This window comes from Equus quagga, chromosome 13, assembly GCF_021613505.1.
Source record: "Equus quagga isolate Etosha38 chromosome 13, UCLA_HA_Equagga_1.0, whole genome shotgun sequence".
In the NCBI taxonomy this organism is placed as follows: domain Eukaryota; kingdom Metazoa; phylum Chordata; class Mammalia; order Perissodactyla; family Equidae; genus Equus; species Equus quagga.
The window spans coordinates 44442507-44467412 of record NC_060279.1 but is presented as its reverse complement, the minus strand read 5'-3'; the positions used below and the strand labels follow the sequence as shown (position 1 = coordinate 44467412).

The 24906-nt window shown below is 38.4% G+C and overlaps 1 protein-coding gene and 1 long non-coding RNA gene across 3 annotated transcripts in view; one reads left to right on the top strand and one right to left on the bottom strand.

The window, feature by feature from the left end:
* LOC124250995 (histone-lysine N-methyltransferase SETMAR-like) overlaps nt 1-24906 on the top strand; it is a 45091-nt gene that overhangs the window by 19123 nt on the left and 1062 nt on the right. For both annotated transcript variants that reach the window (XM_046683375.1, XM_046683374.1), the window contains one exon: nt 11022-11118. In XM_046683375.1, coding sequence (XP_046539331.1) covers nt 11022-11118 — 97 coding nt within the window. The remainder of the gene's footprint in view (nt 1-11021; nt 11119-24906) is intronic.
* LOC124250998 (uncharacterized) lies at nt 1223-24101 on the bottom strand. The gene is made up of 3 exons (XR_006891661.1): nt 24055-24101; nt 5113-5243; nt 1223-1611 (listed from the first exon to the last, which is right to left on the bottom strand). It is a non-coding gene; the product is annotated as an uncharacterized LOC124250998 (long non-coding RNA).

Genomic DNA, 24906 nt, shown 5'->3' with positions numbered 1-24906 from the left:
TGAAAAAATGATAAACATGCCTATCTCTGGCATATATATCTTTTTAAAAAATTAATGTTTTTAGTTGTGATTTGAAGAACCAAATGATATACTTAATAAAATGTGGACTTGGACACACCTGAAGTGCAGGTGTGTTTTGGAAATCAGTTATTAAAGTTTTTCTCTTAAATACAAGCTAGAGTTCTGCTTTTTCAGTATTTTTACTGTTGACTTAAACAAATAAAACAAACTGGTTATTTTACCAGCAAAATGGGTTTATTTGGGAATAGCAGATGAATTGCAATTTGAGACAAGCAAGTTACAGCAAAAGCCATAGGCAAACAAAAGAGAGGAACATTACTTTATAGAGCAAAAGAGAAAGTTGGGTGGGGCTGTTTGGACAAAACTCCATTGGTGGAAAGCAAGTTCAGGGTGGGATGGTTTCTCATTGGCTTGTTTGCTGGGCAAGGAGGAAATCTTCCTTCCTTCTGCTGGGGACCCAAACCTGCGAACCCTGGGCTGCCAAAGCAGAGCTCGCAAACTTCACCACTATGCCACTGGGCTGGTTCCCACATTCTCCCTTTTGATCAAGACCTTTCTTTGAAAGCATTGCTGATCAAGAGTCAGGTTTTCCTGATTCAGTGGCTTTTGTTCCTTGGTGCCAAGAAGAGAGCCTTCCTGGATGTTGTGTCTCATGTCAGAGGGAAAATTCACAGATTAGAAACCTATTGAGGTCATATTTGAGTAATAAGGAGGGGTAGGAGGGAGAACTCAGGCCCTTCCCGTCTAAAGTCTATGTTTTATCAAGGTCATAAGTGTTGGAGATCATTTTGAAGTGTTGAATCAGCATCACGTTATTGGATATATTGTTTTTATAAAAGGTTTGGGAGGCAACAAGTACAAAACTTAAAAATAATTATACAAAACAGAATCAAAAGTAACATGACAGGGACTGGCCTGGGGGGGTAGCAGTTAAGTTCGTGTGCTCCACTTCGGTGGCCTGGGGTTTGCAGGTTTGGATCCTGGGTGCGGACATACGTACTGCTTATTAAGCCATGCTGTGGCAGGCGTCCCACATAAAAGTAGAGGAAGATGGGCACAGATGTTAGTTCAGGGCCCAGTCTTCCTCAACAAAAAGAGGAGGATTGGCAGTAGATGTTAGCTCAGAGCTAATCTTCCTAAAAAAACAAAGAAAAAGAAAATAAGTAGCATGACAATTCCAAATTGTATGATGGTTCTAAAGTAGGATGCTAGGCCTGAAAGTAGCCAACTGAACAAATCAAGGGACCATGGAGAGCCAGGTGAGACTTGTTGCAACCAGTATGCTTGCTACATGATTGTATACAATTGAGTTTCTATTTCCCCAGAGGAGTTTGTCCATGTGCTATAGGTGGTGGCCACTATTGCACACCTTCCTGCTCGGCAAGTAGGTAATTGAGAGCTAAGACTACATTAGCTAGTGAGTTAAGTAATCATTGGGCTGCTACTGTTTTTGGCTTTAGAATCGGCTAGCTCTCTCAATATTAGGGAGAAGTTTCTAATCATGTTGTCACTGGCAGTTACTTCATCCCAGGGGAAAAAGCCTCTTCTTCTGGAGGCAAATCCGGAGTCTTGTATGCTTCCTGGACGTTCCTGCTTAAGGTAACCATGAGGATTTAGTAAAGTGGATCAATGGGAGGCTTCTGTTAGTTAGGAAGAGAAAATAGAACAGTGAACACAGAAAGAGAACAAACTTGTAGAGTTAACTGAGAGCATTGGGAAGATACAGTGGGGGAATAAACATGAAGTAATAGCTCTTCACAACTCTTCACAAAAATAGCAAAACTTTGAAGATGTATTAAGACAGTATTGTTATCTCAAAAGAACTGTTTGGAACCAAATAGGTTGCCCACTAATACAGCTTATCAGGTCGCAAATTCAGAAACCATGAATTTGGGTAAGAACCCAGAGTCAGTTAATAGTCCAGAGGAAAGAGAGACTTCTGTGAATTCTGAACTTTCTAACTCTTTAGAAAAAGCAAGTGAAAAGATTAATTTGTCATAGGATTATGATGAGGCTGTTTCCAAAAGGCCATAATTAAAAGAGGTTTTGGGGGCCGGCCAAGTGGTTAAGTTCGCGCACTCTGCTTCAGTGGCCTAGGGCTTCACTGGTTTGGATCCTCGGTGCGAACACGGCACCGCTCATAAGGCCATGCTGAGGCGGTGACCCACATAGCACAACCAGATGGATCTATAACTGGAATATGTAGCTATGTACTGGGGGGCTTTGGGGCGAAGAAATGAAAAAAAAAAAAGATTGGCGACAGTTGTTAGCTGAGGTGCCAATCTTTAAAAAAAAAAAAAAAGGTTTCCCTTATGAGCCTTAAAAATAAAATTAGCTAGTTATTTTATCAGCAAAATGAGTTTATTCAGGAAAAACCAAAGAATTCCAATTTGGAAACACATTCTATGGCAAAATCCATAGGCAAGTCCAACAATCAAAGGAGAGGAACATTTTTTGATAGGGAAAAAGGAGGAAATTGGGAGGGGTTGTTTTGAATGAAAGTCCACTGGAGAAAAGCAAGAGCTCAAGGTGGTGATGGTTTCTCATTGGCTGAATTGCTAGGGTAGTCAATTTCTATTCGGGATGCAATGCACATTTTTTTCTGTTGGGGTCTGTAATTGACTGTCTTTCCTGTAATTGACCTTGAGTGGTACTGTGCGAAAACTCCCCTTTCTGGCCTCCCAACTCCATTTATTTTGTTTTTTATATTTTTAAAGATTGGCACCTGAGCTAATATCTGTTGCCAATCTTCTTTTTTTCTTCTTCTCCCCAAAGCCCCCCAGTACATAGTTGTATATTCTAGTTGTAGGTCCTTCTGGTTCTGCTTTATGGGATGCCACCTGTGGGGACCTAGAATTGGCCACCCCAAGATATGTCTCTTTGGCATCAGGATTATTTGAGGCTCATTGCTTTTGATAAACTGGGACAGGGAAGGAGGAATGGAACTTGCCCTTTGTTAGGACACGTTTACATTTGTAAGGTAAATCTCTATCTGTAAAAGGTGCCTCCCTCTCTGTACCAGGAAGAAGAAAGGCGATGACCTACTCTCCAAAAACTCTTAATCAATACCAAAGGCAAGGACTTAAAATCTGCATTTTATTGTACTAGTCTGGTAACCTCTTGTAACTAACTTCCCTCCCCCTCCCAACGCTGGCATTTCTTAAGGATTAAGCATCTTTCCTTAGGCTAGGAACCGATTGCGGCACTCATCTGTGACCCCCCCCCAGCCCGAGGCAACACACCTGCCACCCTGCGGCGCTCACTGAGACAGCAGACCTATCTGCCGTTTCCATCAAGTGCTGTGCTGACGGAGCAGCCTCGTGACTATTGTAAAAGGGACTTTTCAATCACATGTGAAACACCCCGTTTGGGGGCTATATAACCACTATGTGCACCCCACTTCTTCGGTGCCCTTTCTTCCTTCGGGAAGAAAGGCCCCGGGCCATGGTTCCTCATAAAGCTTTGTTTAATTTTCTCTTGCTATTCTGTCTCATGTGAATTTAATTCGTTCTCCAGCCAGACGAACGCCCATTTGGGGAGAGGACATGTCCTCCTCCCCTACACACCTCAGCATGGCCTGATATGCGGTGCCACGTCCACGCCCAGGATCCAAACCTGTGAAACCCTGGGCCACTGAAGTGGGGCATGTGGAACTTTAACCACTTGGTCACAGAGCTGGGCCCAGAGATGCTCTTTATTTCCTTATTTAGGTGAGGAAGATTGACCCTGAGCTAACATCTGTTTCCAGTCGTCCTCTTTTTGCTTGAGGGAGATTGTCCCTGAGTTAACATCTGTGCCAATCTTCCTCTATTTTGTCTGTGGGATGCTGCCTCAGCATGGCTTGATGAGCAGTGTGTAGGTCCACGCCCAGGATCCGAACCCATGAACCCTGGGGCGTCTCAGCGGAGCACACAAACTTAACCACTACTCTGCTGGGCTGGCCAAGGAGGCTATTTTTTAAACACACATATCGTAATTATTGTACCTAAAAATTCTTATTCCATTTTCATCTATCTAAATAATTTGTTCCCAACAATTATGTTCGGATTATTCACAAAAACTTCATGAGACATTAGACAATGTTGGCTGTCATCTCAAGTGATGAGACATTAGACAAAGTTGGCTGTCATCTCAAGTGATTTTTTTTTTTGCTCACAAATTTTGCTGCAAAGATAACATGAACTTATTTGACTAATAAACTGAGGTAGAAGAAAAATATTATATTTAATGCTGACAACTCTAAAGACCTACCTGTTTCAATTAAACCAACAAACTTAAACTAGCTTTAATTCCGATATTTTCTCAGATCATGTGAACCTGAAAAGCACTTGGGTAAGGTTCTGTTATATTACTGAAATATATTTTTTTAGGAATGCTTTATATAAGCATGTGATTTTCCTTAAGGCAATTAAATAGAACTCTTTTACAAATTAATTTTGGCAATACCATTCAGAGGTAGAAAAATATCACATATCTGTTACATACATACACAGACATACATAGCATACAGATAGACACAGAAATTTTAAAATTTTAGCCATATCTCAAGTACAAAACTCATACAAACTTTCTGGCAGAGTTAGGTTACCTGCTCAGGTGACCAGTTTTTTTTAATTGAAGGTTTTTTATTTGTATGCTGGAAGGATCCTTTTAGAGCTGTTTTTGAAGTCATTTTGTCTTTTAGAAACTTTAGCATCTAAATTACTTTTGGTTAAGTCGGTCCACTTAGTTATAAATGCACATCAGAATGGACTGCAATCTTTAAGCATAAAACTGGATGGGGTCCCTGAGGAGGAGGAGCGCCCTCAAAGCATTTAGATGCCTGGGATCCCATTTCTCTGAGGTTTTTCTCCAGGGCAAAAGAAAAATTTCTAAACAGCCTGATTCTGATGGAATCATGCCAAATGCTAGCACACTTCTAATAGGCCTAATTACACCAAACAAGTACTCCTAGAAAGGACAAAGGCTTTAAACAGAAAGGATGAAGCTTTTATACAGAAAGGATGAAGGCTTTATAAAACAGATCTTGAATAAAGCTAGATAGCTCAAAATGCAAAGAGAGAAGTGATCGAATCTAGGAGAAAACTTAACCTCATACTCCAGGGTTGGCAAGAAAGCAGTGACCTCAGTGGGCTCTGGGTACCAGCACCCGTTTGCCCACCAGCCTTGGAGTTGTTGGGGGTCTTCTCTGGATCTCACTGCTGACACCATGTAATGTTAACCTAAACAAACAAAACAACCAGTTATTTTCCCAGCAAAATAGGTTTATATGGGAATAGCAGAGGAGTTGCAATTCAGGACAAGCAAGTCCTGTCCTGAAAAGTCACAGGCAAGTCAGCAAACAGCGGAGAAAACGGAGGAAGTTGGGAGGGGTTGTTTTGAATGAAAACCCGTAGGTGGAAAGCAAGAGTTCGGAGTGGTGACAGTTTCTGATTGGCTGAGTTGCTGGGCAAGGAGGAAATCTTCTTCCTGCGGGGGTAGTGATTGATGATTCTTCCTGTTGGGGTCTGTAATTGATGTTGAGTAGTAATGTGTGAGAGCTCTCCCTTCTGGCCTCCTGACCTCATTTTAAATGAGGTTTTCTTTATTCTGTTTCACATTACTGAAGTAAAAGAACTGTACCAGAATTTTAGTTAGCTTAATTAGTTTAATTAATAAAGTGCTTATGTTCCAGAATATAAGGCATCTTGAAATTACATGAATATAAAGCACTATAACTAGGCTTTATTAAAGAAAAACAGTAAGAGAATGGGCTGTTTTACATATGGAATTACAGTTTTTTGTCTGTACTTATTCTTGCTGGTACTGTTTTGTTGAAAATCATTTCTGGTTTTTGGTGAATAATTTTTGATTTAAGGATCATCATTAGTGAAACTATTTGGTGGCAGTATCTCTTCAAAAGTTTTTCTTGCAAGGGATTTAACTGTTAAAGTATGATGAAATGTCTAAATAAGATCACAGTGGATTGTATCATATCAATGTCCTGGTCATGATATTATACTGTAATTTTGCAAAGTGTTACTATTGGAGGAAAGGCCAAAATGTGTAGGGATCTCTGTAGTATTTTTTTTTTCAGGAAGATTAGCCCTGAGCTAACATCTACTGCCAGTCCTTCTCTCTTGTTTTCTTTTTTGTTGAGGAAGATTGGCCCTGAGCTAACATCCGTGCCCATCTTCCTGTATTTGATATGTGGGACGCCTGCCAGAGCAAGGCTTGACAAGTGGTACATAGGTCTGCACCCGGGATCCAAAGCAGCAAACCCTGGGCCACCAAAGCAAAACTTGTGAACCTAACTGCTGCACCACCAGGCTGGCCCCTCTCTGTAGTATTTCTTATAATTGCATGTGACTCTACAATTTCCTTAAATAAAAAGTAAACAAAACAAATAAAAGGCAAAAAAAAAAAAAAAAGTAACAGACTTCTGTTTTTGGCCAAGATGGAGTAATAGAGACCAGATTTATTCTCCCACCTGAAACAGCTATGAAAAAACAGATGAAACATTTGAAACAATGGTTTTGAAGACACTGGACATCAGGCAATGAAGGATAGTTACCCTGAGAATTGAGAAACAAATTAGATGAGCCCTATGGTTCTCCCAAGAGAATTCTTGGCTATGGCTTAGGGAAAGGACACTCAGGAGTAGCATGGCAGGCTCTCTGAGTTGAGGAGATGGAACCAAGGAAACAAAAAGCTGAAACAGGTCCACAATTTAACCCAAATAGAAATCCAAAATTTCCAGTTAGATTTTGTGCAACGAAAAGATAAAAGGGCTCTGATTGCCTTTTGTGCCTCGACAACATAGATTCTGAGTTAACTTTAACATCTGCTGAAGTGTACCAATTGACAAACCTTCATGGCCTTAATTGATACTGGGCCTCCAATTACACTTGTATCTGGGAGCTCACTAAATTTAAACAAGGTACACCTATACTTTCAGAGAAGTTACCAAATGTAAAATAGAGAACAGATAGGTGTGTCTCACCTTAACCTTCAGAACTATTCCTTTGCCTAAATTCCCCATAGACATAGTGTCTCTTAGCCTAAAATATCCCATAGTGGGCATGGATGCCCTGACCCATTAAGTAATACATTAAAATTAAGTCTCTGGCACTTACCATCAGCTTTACCAAATGGGACCCCACAGACTTCCTGGTCCCCCCAGTTAAAATAGTTAACATGGCACAGTGTAAAGGGAAACAAGGCCTTCATGAATTGAAACCTCTGATACAAGAGTTATTTAGAGAAGGAATTATCCTCACTGCTTCTCCATTTAATTAGCCCAATTTTACCTGATTTTTAAACTTGGAAAGAATGAATGGTGCCATGCATTCGATTACCACAACGTTAATGCTGTCCTACCCTTTAAGGCCTCTGTACCCAATATAATGGAAATTACTGACTCAGTCCAATCAATATCTCATAAATGCTTTGCATAGATTTAACTAACATGTTCTGGTTAGTGCCGTTTGAAGACTTTCTCAGCCATACCTTGCCATCATCTTCAAGGGAATATAATACACCTTTACCTAGCTACCCATGGGGTACCTCAACAGCCCTGCCGTCGCACCCAGTCTTTACAGTCAGGATCTTAAAGCACAAACCTCATATAATTGCCATAATGGCTTGTTTAAACAAGTTCACGTTCAGTTAAGTGAAACAGCACATTTCAGTCATCAGTTAACATTGGGAGAGTGAATTATAATAAAGTGCCTGACTCCCGTTTTTGATGTTTGATTGCTGACAGCTTTGAAGCCTCAGCGTGTCTTTCCCCTCCTGTCCCACATCTGGGCAAGTTCATAAGAAAGGCCAGTACACCCTCCTTTAGTGACAGCAGAAAGTTCAAATTGTGTAAGCCATAGCCACTCACATGCAGGAACCCTCACCCCAGCCCCTCCTCCTAACCACAATAAAAACAGAGCCAATCTTCTTTACCTGCTCTCTCAAGCCATTTTGGACCTGCCTGGGAGCCTGCCTTGTACTCCCAAAAAGCCTCTTTATGAAAGGCTTTTCATACCCTCCTGGTGCATGGATGGTATCATCAGTGTCAACATCTGAACCAAATTTTAGATAGGAGGTCCATCTGTCTCTGCAGGGTGACCAGAGTAGTAGAGAAAGGGTATTTTTTTCAACAGGTGCTGCTAGAACAAGTGGATATGCATATGCCAAAAAACCACAACTTTTTCTCTAATTTTTCTAACTGTGGTAGGATACACATGACATAAAATTTATCATCTTAACCATTGTTTTTTTTAAAGATTGGCACCTGAGTTAACAACTCTTGCCAATCTCTTTTTTCTTTTTCTTCTTCTCCCCAAACACCCCTAGTACGTAGTTGTATATTCTAGCTGTATGTCCTTCTAGCTCTGCTATGTGGGACCCCGCCTCAGCATGGCTTGATGAGCGGTGCCATGTCCACGCCCAGGATCCGAACCAGCAAAACCCTGGGCCGTTGAAGTAGAGCACACGAACTGAACCACTCAGCCATGGGGCTGGCCCCCATCTTAACCGTTTTTAAGTGTGCAGTTCAGTGGTATTAAGTACATTCGTATTGTGCAACCATCACCGCCATCCATCTCCAGAACTCTTCGTCTTGCAAAATTGAAACTGTATTCCTATTAAACAATAACTTCCATTCTCCTTCCCCCAGCCTCTGGCAACTACCCATCTATTTTGTGTCTCTATGAATTTGACTACCCTAGGTACCTCTTATAAGTGGAATCATCTGGTATTTGTCTTTTGTAAGTGGCTTATTTCACTTTGCATAGTGTCCTCAAGGTTCATGTTGTGTAGCTTGTTTTGGAAAAATCTGAAGACTGGTGTTCTTTAAAGATTTAAAAAATTTTTTTATTTTTCCTTTTTTCTCCCAAAGCCCCTCGAGTACATAGTTGTGTATTTTTAGTTGTGGGTCCTTCTAGTTGTGGCATGTGGGATGCTGCCTCAGCATGGCTTGATGGGTGGTGCCATGTCCGCGCCCAGGATTCGAACTGGTGAAACCCTGGGCCGCCAAAGCAGAGTGCGCGAACTTCACCACTCGGCCACTCGGCCACGGGCCGGCCCCTAGGACTGGTGTTCTTTAAATGTTTAGTAGAATTCACTAGGAAGCCATCAGGTCCAGGGTTTTTCTTTGTTGGGAGATTTTTGATTCCTGATTCAGTTTCCTTACTAGTTGTAGTCTCTTATATTGTCTATTTGTTCATGATTCAGTCTTGGTAGGTTTTGTGCTTCTAGGAATTTGTCCATTTCATCTAGGTTATCCAATTTATTGGTATACAGTTGTTCACAGTACTTTCTTATAATCCTTTTTTTTTTCCCCTGCTTTATCTCCCCCAAATCCCCCCAGTATATAGTTGTATATTCTAGTTGGGACTGCCTCTAGTTGTGGCATGTGGGACGCTGCCTCAACGTGGCCTGATGAGCAGTGCCATGTCCATGCCCAGGATCCGAACCAGCGAAACCCTGGGCCGCCACAGCAGGGCGCACAAACTTAACCACTTGGCCATGGGGCCGGCCCTCTCATAATCCTTTTTATGTCTGTAGAATTAGTAGTAATACCCCCCACTTTCATTTCTGACTTAGTAATTTAAGTCTCCTCTCTTTTTTTAGTCAATCTAGCTAAAGGTTTGCCAATTTTGTTCATCTTTTTGAAGAAACCAACTTTGGTTTCATTGATTTTCTTTATTGTTTTTCTGTTCTCTATTTTGTTTATCTCTGTTCTAATCATTATTATTTCCTTATTTTTCTTAGCTTTGGGTTTAGTTTATTCTTCTTTTTCTAGTTTCTTAAGTTGCAAAGTTATTGATTTGAGATGTTTCTTCTTTTTTTTAATGTGTTTACAGCTATAAATTTTCCCCTTAGCATTGCTTTCACTGTGTCTCATGAGTTTTGGTATGGTATATTTTCATTTTCATTCATCTCTAAGTATTTTCTAATTTTCCTTGTGATTTCTTTTTTGATCCATAGGTTAAGAGTATGTTGTTTATTTTACACAAATTTATGAATTTTCTATCTGTTGATTTTTAACTTTATCCTGTTATGGTTGGAGAAGATACTTTGAATGATAACTGTCTTTAAAAATGAACTTTGAATCTTGCCTTGTGCCATATACAAATAATATTTCAAGGTAGATCATAGACTAAATGAAAAACTTAAAACTATGAAACGTCTAGAAAATAGTAAAAAATCTTTGTGAACTTAAGTTAGGCAAATTACAACACCAAAAGTATGACCCGTAAAAGAAAAAAATGATAAATTGGACTTCATCAAAATGAAAACTTCTACTCTGAAAGTCATCGTTAAGAGAATGGAAAGAAGATACAAACTGAGATTAAAATCTTTGCAAAGCATATATCTGATAAAGGACTTGTATCAAAAATTTTTAAAGGACTCTCAAAGCTCAATAAGAAAACAACACAATTTAAAAATGGGCAAAAATTTGAATAGACATTTTACCACAGTACACATATAGATGGCAATTAAGCACATGAAAAGATGCTCAACATCATTAGTCATTAGGGATATGCACATTACCACAGTGAGATCCCACTGCCCTATTAGAATGGCTAAAATTAAAATGACGCAACATACCAAGTGTTGGTGAGGATGTGGAGGAACTGGAATTCTCATACAGTGCTGGTGTGATTGTAAAATGGTACAGCCACTTTGGAAAATAGTTTGGTAGTTTTCTTAAAAAGTTAAACATACCTACCATTCCTACCATATCTACATTTTAGGAAATAATTTCTGTGCTTCACCTCTTCCCCTGGCCCTCATGTTAGCGTTATTAACCATGTATTGTATGCATGGAACTGTAAAGGACTGGGAGAATGGGAAGGATATGATTCCTATCTCAAATAATTTTTATGAGGAGGTGGAGTTTAAATATATATGTGATTTCTGCCTTCAAGTAACTTATTGTGTGGGTTGACGAGATCACATAAACACTTGAAAAGTTTAATAAATAGTAAAATAGTAATATATGTTTTCCTTTTTGTCTTCTCTAGGTTCCTGTTGCATGTAAAACTTGTCCCTGTGGTTATGTATTTATTAATAGGAAACTTCTAAAAATAAAACACTCAGAGAAATCATCACCTTTTACAGGTAATTGTGAGAGTTTACCACCTTTCCATCTTTTATAGTTTGTATCATATAAATTTAAAATTAATGTTTATGAGTTAAGAAATTCTTTTGCTGGTGAAGTTATAATATTAAAATCTGTTGAAGTGCATCTTTGGCTTTTATTAGATACAATATGTCAGTTTTTGACATTGATTTGTTCTTTATCCAACTTAAATGTTAACTCCTTTACGATAACTTTGTAACAAATTTTAAGAAATTTTGATTTGAAAATGTTAACTGGAAGAAAGGGAACCTTGATTTAGTATTAATATAATCTTTTAAAGTACCAGTTACTTTGTTCAATTCACTGATTTAGACTATCTAAAACATTGCTGATTTTAATTTTGCTTGGGTTTGTAGTTTTCTCTTTAGTTGACAAATCTAGATTTATTCAGTAAGTGTATTCATAAAAGGTGGGGTTTTGTTACTACTATTTTTTCCTATGATAAGATCAGACATTCTAACAGTAGTGAACCCAAAATGGGAGCAGATTTATTACAAACATTTATTGAGTGCCTAACATATGCCAGGTATTGTACATCTAGGGTATACAGCAATAAATCTGCTACCAAGACAGCTTTAGTGCTGTCATAGTGCAGGAAGATACATACACAGGAATATATGTATGGAATATATAGGAAAAATATCAGCTAGTAATAAGTACTGAGCAGGAAATTAAAATAGGGTGCTGTCCTAGAGGTTGACTGGAAGGCTGCTTTTGATGGAGTGGTCGGGGAATGTATCTCTGAGGAGGTAATTTTAGCTAAGATCTGAATAGATAAAGGGGCTAGACATACGAAAACTAGGGAAATCGAATTCTAGGTAGAGGGGAAAGCAAAGATGAAAGTTGCAAGGCTGAACTTATTCTAGGAATGCAAGGTTGGTACAATATAAGGAAATCTGTTAATAATATATATCATGTTAATAAATATAAGGAAAAAATTATGAAGTTCTCTCTCTAGATGCTGAGAAACCCTTTGGCAAAATTCATTACCCATTCATGATAAAGGCAATCAAGAAAATAGGAATTGAGGAATACTTTTTAACTTGATAAAGTGTTCTAGTGTTAAAGCTAGTACCTTATTTAAATGGGGAGACACTACAGGTTTTTCCATTAAGATCAGGAACAAGGCAAGCATACCCACTGTTTCCACTACTGTTCAGCATTGTGTTAGAGGTAAATTAGCTAAGTCAATTAGATAAGAAAAATCAATAAGAGGCTTAAGAACGGGTAACAAAGAAGCAAAATGGTGTGTGTCTGCGGATCAGAGTATGCCTGGATCCCAGAGAATCAGTAACAAAACTAACTAAAACAGAAAGAGTTAAGTGAAGGAGGAGGATTTAGAATTAACCTACAAAATGTAAACAGAACATAGCGTTAGAGAAAAGCCCATTTATAATAGCAACATACAAGATTAAATACTTAAGAATAAATTTAATAAGAAAGGTGCAAAACCTATTCAAGGAAAATTTAAAACATTCCTGAAAGACCTTAAAGAAGATTTAAACAAATGGTAAAACATCGCTTGTTCTTGAATAGTTTGACTCAACATCGTAAAGATGTCAGTTGTCCCTAATTTATAAAATCAATGCAATCCTATAAAAATCCTTGCAAGTTGTTTTATCGTTACACAAACTGATTTTAAAGTTCATATTGAAAAACAAACATGCAAAATAGCTAGGAAAATTGTCAATTGACTTTAAGTAAGGGTCCAAAGGAAATTAAATGGGAAAGAGTAATCTTTTCAAAAAATGGTGTTGGGACACTTGCTGGCTATGTGTGTGCAAAAAATGAAGTTGGGCCCCTATCTCACACCTTTACACAAAAATTAATTCAAAAAGGATCATAAACCTAAATGTAAGAGCTATTAAAACTATAAAACTTTTAGAGGAAAACGTAGCAGTAAACCTTTGTGACCTTGGGTTAGGCAGTATTTTCTGAAATATGACACCAAAAGTACAAGTGAGGGGGCTGGCCTCGTGGCCGAGTGGTTAAGTTTGTGTGTTCTGCTTTGGCTTCGCCCATTCGGATCCTGGGCATGGATCTAATACCACTCATTAAGCCATGCTGAGGCAGCATCCCATAGAGCAGAGCCAGAAGTGCCTACAACTAGAATATACAACTATGTAGTGGGGTACTTTGGGGAGAAGAAGGAGAACAAAAAAGATTGGTAATGGATGTTAGCTCAGGTGCCAATCTTAAAAAACAAAAGTACAGATGACAAAAGAAAAAATAAATTGGACTGTATCAAAATTTAAAACTTTTTTTGCTGCACATGATATCAAGAAAGTGTAAAGACAACTCACAGAATGGGGAAAACTATTTGCAAATCACATATCTGCTAAGGGACTTGTATCCAGAATATATAAAACACTCTTACACCTCAATAATAAAAAGAAAAATAATTCAATTTTAAAAAATGGGCAAAGGATTTGAGTAGAATTTGTGCAAAGATATACAAATGGTCAATAAGTACATGAAAAGATGTTCAATATTATCAGTCATTAGAGAAATGCAAATCAAAATTACAAGATAGTACTTCATACCTACTAAGATGGCAATAATAAGAAAGACAGAAAATAAGTATTGGTGAAGAAGTGGAAAAATTGAAACCCTCATATGCTGCTGATAGGAATGTAAAATGCTGCAGCCACTTTGAAAGTAATCTGCCAGTTCCTCAAATGGTTAAATATAGAGTCACAATACGACCCAGCAATTCCACTCGTAGATATATACCCAAGAGAATTGAAAACATAAGTTGACACACAGACTTGTGCGTGAATGTTATTAGCAGCATTATTCATAATAGCTAAAAAAGTGGAAACAGTCCTGATGTCCATAAACTGATGACAAACAAACGTGGTATATCTATATAAAGGAATATTGATAAAAAGAAAGGAAGTACTGATATATGCTACAACATGAATGACTCTTGAAAATGTGTTAGGTGAAAGAAGCCAGTCATAAAAGATCACACACTGTATGATTCCAGTTATAGGAAATGTCCAAATAGGCACTTTTATAGACAGAAAATAGATTGATGATTTAGAGCTGGGAAAGGGATAGGAGGAGAATGGGGAATAAGTGTTAATGGGTAATTTCTTTGAGAGGGGCAAAAATGTTTAAAATTAGATTCACAACCCTGTGGATATACTATAAAGCCTCTATAATTAAAACATTGTGGCATTGGCATAGACAAAGAGACCAGTGGAAGAAAATAAAAAGTGCAAAATTAGACCCAAATTCATATGGAAAGTTTGTATATGACAAAGGTATATTTCAAATCACCGGGGTAAAGATGGACCTTTTTTCTTTTTTTTTTTATTGTTGTAGAGTATACTTAACATAATATTTATCATTTTAACCATTTGTAAGTGTACAATTCAGTGGCATGAAATACACTCACAATGCTGTGTCCCCATCGGTACTATTTTATACCTAAAACTTTTTCACCATCCCCACATAAACTCTGTACCCATTGAACAATCTTTCCCTTCCCCTCCCTCTGTCCCCCAGCCCTGTGCAATCTCTATTCTCCTTTCTGTCTGTATCCTTTTTATGGCTGATTAATTTCCATTTTATGTATGTACCACATTTTGCTTATCCATTCATCTGTTGATGGACACTTGGATTGTATTACCTGTGGTGATTAACTTTGGTGATTGTGAATAATGCTGCCGTGAACATTAGTGTACAAGTATCTGTTTGAATCCCTGGTTTCAGTGCTTTGGATATATAGTAGTCCCTCTTTATCTGAGGTTTTGCTTTCTGTGATTTCAGTTACCCGCAGTGAATTGCAGTCTGAAAATATTAAATGGAAAATTCCATAGATAAACAGTTCATAAGTTTTAAGTTGTGCACTGTTCTGAGTAGCGTGATGAAATCTCACGCCATTCCACTCCATCCCACCTGGGAGATGAATCATCCCTTTGTCCAGCATATCCACACTGTATGTGCTACCCACCCATACTCAGTCACTTAGTAGCTGTCTTAGTTATCTGCAGTGCTTGTGTTCAAGTAACGCTTATTTAACTTAATAATGGCCCCTGGATCTATGAATATGACTAGTCTAGGTACCTTATATAAATGGAACCATACAGTATTTGCCTTTTTGTGATTGGTTTATTTCACTTAGCATAATGTCTTCAAGGTTCATCCATGTTGTAGCCTGTGTCAGAATTTCCTTTTTAAGGCTGCATAATATTCCATTTTAGGTATTTATCACATTTTGTTTATCCATTAATTGATTGATAGATACTCGAACTGCTTCTCCCTTTTGGCTGTTGTGAATGACGCTTCTGTGGACATGAGTGTACCAACATCTCTTCGAGACTCTGCTTTCAGTTCTTGTGGATATATTCTCAGAAGTGGAATTACCAGGTCATCTGGTAATTCTATTTTCAATATTTTGAGGAACTACCATACTGTTTTCCGTAGCGGCTGTGCTGTTTTACCTTCCCACCAACAGTGCTCAAGCGTTCTAATTTCTCTGTATCTTTGGCAACACTTGTTATTTCCTGTTGCCTTGTTGTTCTTAGTAGCCATCCTAAAGGGTGTGAGGCGATACCTCATTGTGGTTTTGATTTGCGTTTCCCTAATGATTAGTGATGTTGGGCACCTTTTCATATGCTTGTTGGCCACATGTATATTTTTGTTAGAGAAATGTTTATTCAAGTCCTTTGCCCATTTTTTAATCAGGTTATTTCTTGTTTTTGTTGTTGAGTTGTAGGGGTTCCTTATATATTCTGGATATTAACCCCTTATCAGATATATGATTTGCACATATTTTCTTTCATTCTCTAGGTTGCCTTTTCACTGTGTTGATTGTGTCTTTTTTTTTCTTTTGAGGAAGACTAGCCTGAGCTAACATCTACTGCCAATCCTCCTCTTTTTGCTGAGGAAGACTGGCCCTGAGCTAACATCCATGCCCATCTTCTTCTACTTTATTGTGGGATGCCTGCCACAGCATGGCTTTTTGCCAAGCGGTGCCATGTCCGCACCCGGGATCCGAACCAGTGAACCCCGGGCCGCTGAAGCCGAACTGCACCAGGGGGCCGGCCCCTGTTGATTGTATCTTTTGCACAGAAATTTTAAATTTTGATGTAGTCCAGTTTACCTATTTTTACTTTTGTTGTTCTGCACTTTTGGTGTCATACCCATTAAATTGTTGCCAAATCCAATATGAAGATTTTCCCCCATGTTTTTCTCTAAGAATTTTATACTTTGTTTTTTTTTTTTAAGAGTTTATTTTTTTCCTTTTTTCTCCCCAAAGCCCGCTGGTACATACTTGGATATTCTTAGTTGTGGATCCTTCTAGTTGTGGCATGTGGGAACCCCTCCTCAGCGTGACTCGAGCAGTGCCATGTCCGCGCCCAGGATTCGAACCGACGAAACACTGGGCCGCCTGCAGTGGAGCACGCGAACTTAACCACTCAGCCACGGGGCGGCCCCTATACTTTTAGTTTTTAACCTTTAGGTTTCTGATCCATTTTGAGTTAATTTTTGTCTATGGTGTGGGTTAGGTTTTAACTTCATTCTTTGGCATGTGGATATACAGTTTTCTCAGTACCATTGTTGAAAAACTATTTCCTATTGAATGATGTTGACACCCGTGTTGAAAATCAGTTGACCATATGTATGAGGGTTCATTTCTGGGCTTTCTGTTTCATTGGTCTTTATGTTTGTCCTTATGCCTGTACCATATTGTTTTAATTACTCCAGCTTTGTAGTTAATTTCAAAGTTGGGAAGTGCGAGTCCTCCAACTTTATTCTTCTTTTTCAAGATTATTTTGGTTATTCAGGGCCCCTTGCCATTCCATATGAAAATGAGCATCTGCTTTTCCATTTCTATGAAAACTCATGTTGGAATTTTGATAGGGATTGTGTTGAATCTATAGATACGTTGGGTAATATTGACATCTTAACAATGTTAAGTCTTCCTATGCATGAACACAGTTGTCTTTTCATTTATTTAAATCTTCAATTTCTTTCAGCAATATTTTCAGCATACAAGACTTTTACCTTCTTGGTTAGAGTTATTCCTAAGTATGTATTGTTTTTGATGCTATTATAACTAGAATGGCTTTCCTAATTTTCTGTTCAGATTATTCGTTGCTGATATGTAAAAACAAAACTGATTTTTGCTCTTGTCCCCTATAACTTCACTGAACTTGTTTATTAGCTCTAGTAGTTTTCTTGTAGATTCTTTGGGATTATTATTATTCATAGAATCATGTCATCTATGAATAGAAATAGTTTTCCCTCTTCCTTTACAATTTGGATGCCTTTTATTTCTTTTTCTTGTCTAAAGCTCTGGCTAGAACTTCCAGTACAATGTTGAGTAGCAGTGGTGAAAGTGGGCATCCTTGTTCCTGATCTTCGGGGAAAAATTTTCAGGTGTTCATCATTGAACATGATGTTAGCCGTGGGTAAAGATGGAACTTTTGATAATAGTGCAGGACAAATGGGTAGCCATTTGGAAAATGATCTATTTTTATCATGGAATGAATGATCTACTTTAGCATATTGATCTGAAACCTCTCTCCCCTATTTGTTTTCCATTTAGGAACAACGGGGTAATTGCTTTCAGTATACTAGGGAGTAAAATAAAGCTACTCACTTTCCTAATATTTATCTTATAGTTACAATATAAAATTTTGATGACAGTATAATATGGTTTAGGTCGGATTTTTTTCTGCTTTTGTAATAGAAGATTAATTATTGACTTATTTGAAATAGCTTAATTTAGAATTTAAGTGAGGGAAAAAATAAATAGAAACCTTTTCCTTTTCCACTTTACCATCTTGGAAGCAGAGGGGAGGAAAAAGGCAGAAAAAGTTGCTGTGGAGTAGTATATACTAATAAGGGGCTGGAATTAAAGCTGCTGAAAAAGAAATCTTCCCTCTTTCTACTCTCCCCTGGGCTGCAAGGGCCCTAGGGCATCTTTGATGTGCGCAGGAAGGAGCCTTCCCTCCCCTCTTGCTTCCCTCTTGGAAACCTCCCACAGTCCCGGATCTGTCTTTTGGGGAGGGAGCGACCTTTTCTCTTACCCCGTTCTACCTCCTCTGAGGGGGGCTCCACCTCTCTGCCCTCCGTCATATGGCTGCGTGGGTCTCTCAGACGTCTTTTTTGTTGTGTGGATGTCCTCTGTTGGAGTATGAATGTCTGTTTTTTTTTTTTCAGTTTTTCTTTTTATTGAGTTATTGATAGGTTACAATCTTGTGAAATTTCAATTGTACATTAATGTTTGTCAATCATGTTGTAGGTGCACCACTTCACCCTTTGTGCCCACCCCCCACCCCACCTTTCCCCTGGTATCCACTAAACTGTTCTTGGTCCATAGTTTTAAATTCCTCATATGAGTGGAGTCATACACAGATTATCTTTCTCTTGCTGGCTTATTTCACTTAACATAATTCTCTCAAGGTCCATCCATGTTATTGCAAATGGAATGATTTTGTTCTGTTTTGCAGCTGAGTAGTATTCCATTGTATATATGTACCACATCTTCTTTATCCATTCGTCTGTTGATGGGCACTTAGGTTGCTTCCACGTCTTGGCTATTGTAAACAGTGCTGCAATAAACATTGGGGTGCACAGGACTTTTGGGATTGCTGACTTCAGGCTCTTTGGATAAACACCCAGTAGTGGGATGGCTGGATCCTATGGTAGTTCTATTTTTAGTTTTTTGAGGAATCTCCATACTGTTTTCCATAGTGGCTGCACCAGTTTGCATTCCCACCAGCAGTATATGAGGGTTCCTTTTTCTCCGCAACCTCTCCAACATTTGTTGCTATTAGTTTTAGATATTTTTGTCGTTCTAACGGGTGTAAGGTGATATCTTAGTGTAGTTTTGATTTGCATTTCCCTGATGATCAGCGATGATGAGCATCTTTTCATGTGCCTATTGGCCATCAGTATATCTTCTTTGGAGAAATGTCTGTTCATGTCTCCAGCCCATTTTTTGATTGGGTTGTTTGATGTTTTGTGGTTGAGTTGCGAGAGTTCTTTATATATTAAGGATATTAAGCCTTTGTCAGATATATGACTTGTAAATATTTTTTCCCAGTTAGTGGGTTTTTTTTTGTTTCAATCCTGTTTTCATTTGCCTTGAAGAAGCTCTTTAATCTGATGAAGTCCCATTTGTTTATTCTTTCTATTGCTTCCCTTCTCTGAGAAGGCATGGTGTCCGAAAAGATCCTTTTAATACTGATGTCAAAGAGTGTACTGCCTACGTTTTCTTCCTGAAGCCTTATGGTTTCAGGTCTCACCTTTAGGTCTTTAATCCATTTTGAGTTTATTTTGGTGAATGGTGAAAAAGAATGGTCAATTTTCATTCTTATACATGTGGCTTTCCAGTTTTCCCAGCACCATTTGTTGAAAAGACTTTCTTTTCTCCATTGTATGCCCTTAGCTCCTTTGTCAAAGATAAGCTGTCCGTAGATGTGTGGTTTTATTTCTGGGCTTTCAATTTTGTCCCATTGATCTGTGCACCTGTTTTTGTACCAGTAGCATGCTGTTTTGATTACTGTAGCTTTGTAGTATGTTTTGAAGTCAGGGATTGTGATGCCTCCCGTTTTGTTCTTTTTTCTCAGGATTGCTTTAGCAATTCGGGTTCTTTTGTTGCCCCATATGAATTTTAGGATTCTTTGTTCTAATTCTGTAAAGAATGTCATTGGGATTCTGATTGGGATGGCGTTGAATCTGTAGATTGCTTTAGGTAGAATGGACATTTTAACTATGTTTATTCTTCCAATCCATGTACATGGAATGTCTTTCCATCTCCTTATGTCGTCATCCAATTCTCTCAGAAAGGCCTTGTAATTTTCATTATATTGGTCCTTCACTTCCTTAGTTAAATTTACCCCAAGGTATTTTATTCTTTTTGTTGCAATTTGTGAATGGTATTGTATTCTTGAGTTCTTTTTCTGTTGGTTCATTACTGGAGTATAGAAATGCTACTGATTTATGCAAATTGATTTTATACCCTGCAACTTTGCTTAGTTGTTGATTACTTCTAACAGTTTTCCAATGGATTCTTTGGGGTTTTCTATATATAAGATCATGTCGTCTGGAAACAGCGAGAGTTTCACTTCTTCCCTCCCTATTTGGATTCCTTTTATTCCTTTTTCTTGCCTGATTGCTCTGGCCAGGACCTCCAGTACTGTGTTAAGTAAGAGTGGTGATAGAGGGCATCCTTGTCTTGTTCCTGTTTTCAGGGGGATGGGGTTCAGTTTTTGCCCATTGAGTATGATGTTGGCTATGGGTTTGTCGTATATGGCATTTATTATGTTGAAGTAGTTTCCTTCTATGCCCATTTTGTTCAGAGTTTTTATCATAAATGGCTGTTGGATCTTGTCAAATGCCTTCTCTGCATCTATTGAGATGATCATGTGGTTTTTATTCCTCAGTTTGTTGATGTGGTGTGTCACGTTGATTGATTTGCGGATGTTGAACCATCCCTGTGTCCCTGGTATGAATCCCACCTGATCCTGATGTATGATTCTTTTGATGAATTGCTGAATTCTGGTTGCCAAAATTTTGTTTAGAATGTTTGCATCTATGTTCATCAGTGATATTGGCCTGTAGTTCTCTTTTTTCGTGGTGTCCTTGTCAGGTTTTGGTATCAGCGTGATGTTGGCCTCATAGAATGTGTTAGGAAGTGTTCCATCTTCCCTAATTTTTTGGAATAGCTTGAAAAGGATAGGTATTAAATCCTCTCTGAAAGTTTGGTAGAATTCCCCAGGAAAGCCATCTGGTCCTGGGGTTTTATTCTTTGGGATGTTTTTGATTGCTGTTTCAATCTCTTTCCTTGTGATTGGTCTGTTCAAATTGTCTGCCTCTTCTTGAGTGAGCTTTGGGAGATTGTAGGAGTCCAGGAATTTATCCATTTCCTCTAGGTTATCCATTCTGTTGGCATATAGTTTTTTGTAGTATTCTCTTATAATCTGTTGTATTTCTGCAGAGTCTGTTGTTATTTCTCCTCTTTCATTTCTGATTTTGTTTATTTGAGCTTTCTCCCTTTTTTTCTTTGTAAGTCTGGCTAGTGGTTTGTCAATTTTATTTATCTTCTCAAAAAACCAGCTCTTTGTCTCATTGATCCTTTCTACCGCCTTTTTCGTTTCAATAGTATTTATTTCTGCTCTGATTTTTATTATTTCTCTCCTTCTGCTGACTTTGGGCTTCATTTGTTCTTTTTTCTCTAGTTCAGTTAGGTGTGCTTTAAGGTTGCTTATTTGGGATTTTTCTTGTTTGTTAAGATGTGCCTGTATTGCGATGAATTTTCCTCTTAATACAGCTTTTGCTGTATCCCATATGAGTTGGTATGGCATGCTATCATTTTCATTTGTTTCCAGGTATTTTTTTATTTCTTCTTTAATTTCTTCAATGATCCATTGCTTGTTCAGTAGTGTGTTGTTTAGTCTCCACATCTTTGTGCCTTTCTCAGCTTTTTTCTTGAAATTAGTTTCTAGCCTCATAGCACTATGATCTGAGAAGATGCTTGTTATTATTTCAATTTTTTTAAATTTGTAGAGGCTTGTCTTGTTTCCCAACATATAATCTATCCCAGAGAATGTTCCATGTGCACTTGAGAAGAATGTGTATTCAGCTTCTTCAGGGTGGAGTGATCTATATATGTCTATTAAGTCCAATTGTTTTAGTTTTTCATTCAGCTCCACTATTTCCTTGTTGATTTTCTGTCTGGATGATCTGTCCATTGATGTGAGTGGGGTGTTGAGGTCCCCTACTATTATTGTGTTGTTTTTAACATCTTCCTTTAGGTCTGTTAATAGTTGCTTTATGAATCTTGGTGCTCCTGTGTTGGGTGCATAGATATTTATAAGGGTTATTTCTTCTTGATGAAGTGTCCCTTTGATCATTATATATTGTCCCTCTGTGTCTCTCTTTACCTGTCTTATTTTGAAATGCACTTCGTCTGATATGAGAATTGCAACACCTGCCTTTTTTTCCTTGCTATTTGCTTGAAATATTGTCCTCCACCCCTTCACCCTGAGTCTGTGTTTGACCTTGGGGCTGAGGTGTGTTTCCTGGAGGCAACAAATTGTTGGATCTTGTTCTTTAATCCATTTTGCCACTCTGTGTCTTTTTATTGGAGAGTTCAATCCGTTCACATTGAGAGTGATAATTGATGCATGTGGACTTAATCCTGTCAATCTGTCGCTCATTATCTTGTTTTCCTGTGTTTCTTTTCCTGTGTGCTTTAGACTACCCATTTAATACTGCAATTTCTTATGCTGGGTTTCTTAGGTTTTTCCTTATCTATGATTTGTGACTCCGTTCTGTACTTTATTTTAGTGTCTACCTTGAAGTTTGTATTTAGAATCTCGTGTATAATATAGTCTATTCTCTGGTGGTCTCTTACTTACTCGACCAATACTGATTTAGACCCTTTGCTCTTCCCCTCCTAAATAATTATTTTCATTTTTTATTCCAACTCGTTTTATTAATTTGTAGTTAGAGTGCTAAGATCGTCCTTGTTTTGGTAGTTTCCTTATTTTTACCCTAATGCTATAGTTGAATATTTGCTATCCTGTTCTGGTTCTATCCATCGGTCTCCCTAGTCTGTGGCTTGTGTCCCCTTTCTCCCTTTTTTCTTTTTTCAAGTATGAGAGCCTTCTTGAGGATTTCTTGTAATGGAGGGCTTTTAGTTACAAATTCCCTTAACTTTTGTTTGTCTGGAAAAGATTTAATTTCTCCCTCATATCTGAAGGAAATTCTTGCTGGATAGAGTATTTTTGGCTGAAGGTTTTTATCCTTTAAAGCTTTGAATATATCACTCCATTCTCTCCTAGCTTGTAGGGTTTCTGTAGAGAAATCCGCTGACAGTCTGATAGGGGCTCCTTTATAGGTTATTCTTTTTTTTTTTCTTACTTCCCTGAGTATTCTTTCCGTATCATTCTTATGTGCCAACTTTACTATTATGTGCCTTTTGGTGGGTCTTTTTACATTGACAAATCTAGGAGATCTAAAACCCTCCTCTAGACACATTTCTCCGTTGATCCCTAGATTTGGGAAGTTCTCTTCAATAATTTCGTTAAGCACACTTTCTGCTCCATTTTCCTTTTCCATATTCTCGGGAATTCCTATGATCCTTATGTTCTTACTCCTCATTGAATCCATTATCTCTCGGAGATTTTCCTCATTTTTTTTAATTCTTAGTTCTCTTTTTTCCTCTATCTGGCGCCATTCAGCCTGTCTGTCCTCGATTATGGTGATTTGCTCCTCTAGGTTGTCTACACGGGCATTCAGGGAATCCGTATTCTGTTTTATCTGGTCCATTGTGTTTTTCATCTCAAGTAATTCTGTTTGATTCTTCTTTACGATTTCAATCTCTTTTGTGAAGTAACTCCAGAACTCGGCTTGTTTCTCTATCTTTCTCTCTACCTCATTGAGTTTTTTGATTATAGCTGCTCTGAATTCATTATCACTTAGTTTACCTAATTCCGAGTCTTCAGGACTTAATTCTGTGTTTTTATTGTTTTCCTTCTGGTCTGGGGCTTTTATAAATTGCTGGATGGTAGAGGAGCGGTTTTTTCTCATGGTGGTAGAATTCAGTTGCAGTTACAGCCTGTCGCCACTAGATGGGGGTCGAGAGCAGCGTGTTAGCTCTCCGCCTTCGGGGCAAGATGGCTGCGCCCACTGGCTTTGTTAGGGGGGAGGGGCTGTTACTCACACGCACCGGTCTGGGTTCAGATCAGTTCTGTTCTCTGGTCTCCCAAGGCCCTTGATTTATAGGGTCCCCGCCGACGGAAGCTTCCCCCCGTCAGCGGGTCTCCACTGAATCAGCGGCAGGAGTCCTGGATGATCCCCTGGTCACGCGGCCCCTCCCCCGCTCCTTCCCGACCCTTGCCTCAGGGATTGCAGACTCTAGGGGAGGGAGCGATGTTCTCTCTTACCGTTCCAGCGCCTCCAAAGGTGTAAAGCTAGGTTTATGATCTCCTCCTCCTTGGTATAGTAGGTCTCTAACGAGCTGGCATTATGTTTATTCTCTGAAATTCAGTTCTTCCAATCTTTTGTTGTATTTTGGAGGGGAGAGAATCCCAGGTCAGCTCACCCCGCCATTTGGCTCCACCCACCAGTCATGAATGTCTTTTTCATTGTATGGTGGAGAGGAGAGAATGCTGGGAGAATTCCCTCTGCCACGATGCTGACGTCACTCTTAACGTATATTATTTTTATTCATCTACACCAAAATTTGTATGAAGGCAAGAGAAGTAAAATAGAGAGGCAAAAGAAGATAAATTCTTTAGTTAATAAGAATGTAGAAAACATAAAGAGGTCATGAAGTAGCAGTCACTTAGATCATATGAGACAGAGAAGAGAAAGATCTAAAAATACTTCTGTCAGAAAACATAAGAAACAGGTGTTTATCAACCCATTATGAGAGAATTTTTTTCCAATGTTAAATTTATCTGAGATCTTCATTTGATCATACTGAAAAAATTGGTAGGTATTGAGTTCCTGGATTTAAAAGCATAACTCGTATTTTAGTTCAAAAGTATTTCTTCCTTGGTAGATGCTTATAAAATTACTGGAAATTTTATTCCTATTGGAAAGGCAAAAGACCTAAAAGTAACATCCACCTGACAGAAACTGATGGCAGCAGAGCACGGTGATAAAAACATGCACCCCCCACATGCAGTTGCTGTTTGAACAGTTTTAACTTGACCAGGATTGCTAAAGTTGATGTCAGGTCTGTTTTCAGCTTGGTTGTTTAGTATTCTTAATGATATTATGCTCTTCAGTTT